General features: G+C 32.3%; 1 protein-coding gene across 2 annotated transcripts in view; it reads left to right on the forward strand.

Moving 5' to 3' along the window:
• COPS2 (COP9 signalosome subunit 2) overlaps positions 1-2158 on the forward strand; it is a 31167-nt gene extending 29009 nt beyond the window's left edge. For both annotated transcript variants that reach the window (XM_047862985.1, XM_047862986.1), the window contains exon 13: positions 196-2158. In XM_047862985.1, coding sequence (XP_047718941.1) covers positions 196-340 — 145 coding nt within the window. In that variant the 3' untranslated portion in view covers positions 341-2158. The remainder of the gene's footprint in view (positions 1-195) is intronic.
• The last annotated feature ends 3842 nt before the right edge of the window (positions 2159-6000 follow it).

Here is a 6000-nt window from a genome sequence, read left to right on the forward strand (position 1 = left end):
TGAAATCTACTTTCTGTCTAGAATTTTTATAAGGTAACAAATAGTATAGCTAATCCTGAATTCAATCATTTAATGTAGGCAGCAGTTTTTTCTTTTACGTTTATTGATACTATAAATACTTTATGAAACAGTCCAAAAGATACACTTAGTGAAAACGGTTTGTAGACATGTCTTCTTTTATGTATTTATTTCTAGCACTATTCATGGCCGAATTGATCAAGTCAACCAACTCCTTGAATTGGATCATCAGAAGAGGGGCGGTGCCCGGTATACTGCACTAGATAAATGGACCAACCAGCTAAATTCTCTCAACCAGGCTGTAGTCAGTAAACTGGCTTAACAGAGAACAAGCTTTTAACAGACGTACTTAATGCAACAGTGCAGAGATGTAATCCTTAAAAGAACTGGGAATGGCAAAACTACTGTCGGTTGATGTGTCCTGAAAATTATTGGAGTTATGGCAGAAGTGCTTTTTTTGATCAACTGGTTTGTGTTTTGCTGCTGCATTTATCCCAAGAAAAACAGCTTTAATCTCCAGAAGAAAACCAAAATGCCATGGGATTTATGCTGTATTGACATCTTGCCCTAAACATACAACATCATAGTAATTTGTCTTGGGCAACATGACCAGAGAGAAGATTTTTGTCATGATTTTAAATACACTGACATGTTACTGTTGGTTAAATTTAAACATGTTTTACCTGCAGAAATTCTCTCACAAATAACCTGCAATAACTTGAAATGCATACCCTTTTGAACACTTCCTTTTCTCATGTATAAATTAAAATGTTTGCTGCATTTTGCAAAATGTCAATTCTCCAAAAATGTGTCCGTATATTTCTGTACCTGCAGTGTAGTAAAGGTTTAGATGAAACCCCATAATTATGGTGGCATACTGTCACTTAGGTTTCAAGCAGCAAAATAAACAGTGCAGCTCAGAAATTGTAGTTTGGTTCTTGACGTGTTTTTATTACATTTGGGGTTTTTGTTTTGCTTTTTAGTACCTTAGAAATTTCAAATTATTTAATCTTCAGTTAATGATTTTTAAAAGCCTGGGAGCAAGTAAGTCGGTTATTTGCTTTCAAGCTTTTTAAAGTAGTCTTTATTGATAAAGTAAGGAGAACTAGTTTCTAACAAAACACTTGCATAGTACTTACTTTGACAGTGATGCTTTAAAGAAATAAAATTTTTTTTTTCTAAGAATGATATTCCTTTTTAAAAATAAATTCTAACTCTCAGAATGTTCACTTTAAACAAATATGCCAGAACATAGACAGCTAAATGAATGTTACCCTGTATAGTGATCATGCTGGAAAATTATTTCCTAATTCCAGCAGTCTACCATTGCTCAAAACCTCATGGGTTTTGCTCTTTTAGAATTGTATTCAGAGCTAATTTAAGTCATACACACTGTTAACTTTGTGATGCACAGTGTTTAAGAAAACAAAAAGTATTAAGCTTGATTTTTTTTTTTTTAATTTTTTTTTTTTATAGTTACCATCATTTGGCACCAAGTGACTTTGGACAGTTTCCAAAAATTAATCTGTCTTTGAGGAAATAGTAGAAAGTATGTAACTGGCTTTGAAGGCGATCCCAAAAGAGTTTTAAAGGTATTTTGAGCAGTGGTAGCATAGTTAGGATAATGAACTGTGGCCTTCCAAGGTGACCACCTTAAAGGAGACGCAGCTCATTTGAATGTATTGAGTTTTGGATGTATTTGTTTCATTTAAAAAAAAAAAATCACATTATTTTATAGTGTCAAAAGGAAGAACTAAGATTAAGATAATTTCTTTGGTTTTTCTATTGCTTGTTATTATGTAAAAAGAAGTGAGTGGCAGTTCAGAAGGAAGACTGTTGTAACTGAGGAATGACAACCAAGAATTTTTGATCATTAAATCAGATTTTATAAACAGTGGAAAGAGCATGGACTTAAAACAAGGCATGCTTATTCGGTTTTGTCAAAATTTTACGAAAATATGTGATATATATTTATACTAAAACTATATAATCCTTAGATATAGAAAAGCAATCAGTTAATGTCTTTAGCAGATAAAAGCAGTATTAAATACAGGTGCAACTTGGAAATTGTAGAAAATTGAAAGAAAACGAAAGACAAATGTCTCTGGTAGGGAATAAAAAAGTTTAAGATATTATAAAATTATGTGTATTTTCTTCTCTTTTACATAAATCATTTGTGAAAAATGTGCTACATTTTTTTTTACAGGAGTGATAATAATTAGGACTTATTTTTCAATATAATTTGGAGACCCTTTGTTACCCAAATAAAAATGACAAGTTTCTGTGCCTGTATTCAAATATGTATGCATGTGATAACTGTGGGAAAAGGCCCTGCTTAACTCTGAGTTGATGGAATTAGAATTTAAAGGATTTGAATGATACGATTTAACCTTTATGCCAACTTTCACAATGCCCAGTTTTCCTGTGATATCTTTGCCCCATGGCAGTAGTGCATCTTCCAGTTTCTAGAGAGAAAGCATGCACTTATTTTTTGGGGGGAAACTGGGCTAAGCTATAAAACAAATTATATAATGTAATTGTATGTATCACATAGGCTTTGTTTAATATTCCTGAAATACTAGTTCTTTTTTTAAAGTTATTTGCCACATTTGTTTCAGAACACAGGTTTTTGATACCCCTTAACAGTCTGACTAACTTAAAACGTTTTATTTTTTCCCATTAAACATGTTCTGTGTTCTTGTGCATCTTAAAGAGTTGAAATCTTTTTTTGAGATTGCTTATCAAAATATAACTAAATTTAAGGGAGCTAACAAATAAATTGGCATATTTTTAGCATTTTTAAATTACTGGTTAAATCTGTCCCTCTGTGAAAATTATAGTAACAAATAGTTTACATCATATTGTAATGTGTTTATCTCCTTTTTCTTTTACCCCTAAATCTGGGAAAACTCACTCCACAGCAAACTTTTGACTGCTATTTGAGGGGAATAGATAACTGCTATAAGAACTGGATTTCCACTGCTATAGCTCTTAATTTTTTTTAAGTAATCTCTATGCCTAACGTGAGGTTCGAACTCATGACCCTTAAGATCAAGATTTGCATGGTCTACCAACTGAGTCAGCCAGGCACCCCTAACACAACTTTTTTTTTTTTAAGGTGAGATGAGTTTGTATGTACTAAGTATTTCATTTTCTTAATCACTAATCTTTATAATTCCTCAATAAACACAGGTAAGTAAACTTTTCTTTTGGAATGGGGATGGGGGTGAGGGTATCTAATCAGCATACAAAGCAGATTTTGTTGCTAAGAACCACTTGTTAGTTTAGTGCATAGGATAAAACATATTTGCCCAGTAGATTCCTTCTTAACTTTTTTAAGGGACTCAGAGACACTCAAAAACCATTTATTTACCAAGGCTGCTTTTTAAAAATAATTTGTTTTAAAATATTTTAGTTATTATTGTTTTAAATAAATCCAAAGTTTTCATTTGATTCCATCTTTAAAGTGAAACTTGCGCTTAAAAAACTAGTAAAGCTAAGAGTTTCATTCTTTATATGAGATTGATTCTTTATATAGGATTTATAAAATATGATTTTGAACTGAGATATTTTAACAAAATACAGAAGGAATTGACTTTTAGCTATTTAGTTTCATAGTGTTAAAGAATACTATCTAGGTACATAGAATAAGATTCTGGGTGTTAGGTTTCAGAACTTGAAGCTCAAGGACTTTGGTCTTCATTTGTGTGACCAAAATCAAAAACTTTTTATGGAGGTTCTAATTGTGTCTGTATTAGGTTCTTCCGCATCCCCCCCCCAAGAGCATTCTCTATTTTGATAGAATTATAAATGCGGTTCATTTGTAAGAACTTCTTTAATGTGGACATTAGAGATTCTTAACTTTTTCAATGCAAATATATCAAGTTCTGTTGATTCAAGATTATTAAATTTTACTGTGTATCTTTTAGCAAGTGTGTGCCCTTAATAGCATGCATTAGTCAATGAGATTTCAAAAGGTTTCACTTTTGGAATTTTGAGGCAAGTTAGAATAATAATGTCATTTGGAGAATTTTAAGTTTTATGATGATAACACAAAACAACTATAAATGACTAAATCACTGATTCTGAATATTTCTCAAAAATTCAGTATCAATTTGCTTTTGAATCTTGAAAAGATTTAACTTAGATAATGTCCCAAAGGAAACCAGTGTGTGGTTCTCTAAAAAACCAATGTGTGTTTTGCTTCTTTAGTGTCATGTTGTTTTAAAACCTGCGGGAATAATTAAAAATCTTGTGTCATCAAACCATATGGCATCAGAGGTAGATGCCAGCTGTACTTTAAAACCCTGTAATAGGCAAAAAAGTAATTTATTAGATATTTATCCTACTATATAGAGCTAACTTTGTTTCCTCTTGGCTAGGATATTTAAACCTTGGTCAGGATTTCCACCTTAACGGCTGGCCAGTACTAGTGTGTGTGTTTACACTTATACATGTGAGAGTACATACAGGTGGAAATACAATATCTCATTCCCCAGTCCATCACAGTAAAAATTTTTTTCTGCAGTTTCCATTACCTTATCACTTATTTCTGACTCATATATGCCATGAAAAGAATTTCCAGTGTACCAGGAACTTCTTTGTCATGACGAAGTTTCTCAGGGAAGTCAGTGTCCAAAGTTACAAAATGATCTAGAGGAATTAGGTTTTGCTTTTTAACTTTTGAAATAGGGTATTTTAAAATAAATTGATAAAGGTGTTTTATTGGACATTATTCATCTTATGTGAATTTAGAGATTATAAAAGTAATCTAGAAGTTTTAATCATCCCATGAAGTCAGAAGTTTTTGCGTGCTTAATTATAGTATTAATGGCATATTAATGCTGCTGAATAATTTTTGTTAAAGTGTTTGCCAATCTGTTTACTACAGTACTAAGTTTTTATGCATCTATTATAAATAACACTTTGAGCATAATTAATTTTCAATTAGATGTCAACTAAGAAATAGAGCAATGATAGGGAAAGTGCAAAATCATTTGGTTTTGCCACATGTTACATAGTTGGTTGTATTAGGAGTCTTCTCAGTGTTCTTTTTAAAACTAGCATTAAAAATGACATAAATTCCTTGAGTTTGTACTAACTGGCGGTAGAAAACAGGTTACTAGAAGCATGGCAGAAGATGTCTGTCTACCTGTAATTAGGAGTCCCACAAGTTAACACTGAGAATTGACTATTATGTGCAGGATGAGTCAAGATGCTTTATGACTTATGTATCAAGGAGTTTTGACTGGAAGTACACATTCTTTATTGGTAATACAAGTTACATACTCTACCTCTTAATATTTACTGTGTAAATATTAGTCTTGCCATCAGACCACAGTGGTTTCAAACAGTACACTTTATATTTGGTTGAGTAATTCAATACTGTAAACTTCTGTGAAATAGCTTTTAAATGTTTTAAGAATATTTCTCAGAAAATAGTGTTGAAAATCTTGTCCATTTGGCTTGAAATTCAGGGTTTAAATATTTTCCACTTTTAAGATTACCTTCTTGTTCTGCTTTGAAGCATTCATGGAGGAGTTGGCCTCTCCTGAACCCTGTTTAATGATCTATCCTGGAACAATTCATGTTGCAAACAAATGTCTCAGGAATTACTCCTTCAGTATAAAATTAAACATTTCTAAGCAGGAATTATGCCAAGAAGGGAAGTGGAGGATGAAATGTACTCTTCCAAATCCTTGTTATGGTGCTTTAAAATGAACCCTTTAAGAACTGCAGCGTCTAAGAAAGCACTTGTGAATTTATTATGTATCCAAAAATAATGGTCTCCAGTATAACTTTCAATCTAGTGGAATGGGCCAACCCTAATCTCAAAGTATGAAAATGCAATCAGACAGCTTTTGAAAGTCAAAAGAACTTCTAGGCTAAGCCTGTGGACAAGGTACCAAAGTAAAGGTAAAAAACCAATGTCCCTTTGCACACTGCAGATCCTTTGGTCCTCCAAGTTGTGGGAGTAGGAGG

This window comes from Prionailurus viverrinus, chromosome B3 (genome assembly GCF_022837055.1).
Source record: "Prionailurus viverrinus isolate Anna chromosome B3, UM_Priviv_1.0, whole genome shotgun sequence".
In the NCBI taxonomy this organism is placed as follows: Eukaryota; Metazoa; Chordata; class Mammalia; order Carnivora; family Felidae; genus Prionailurus; species Prionailurus viverrinus.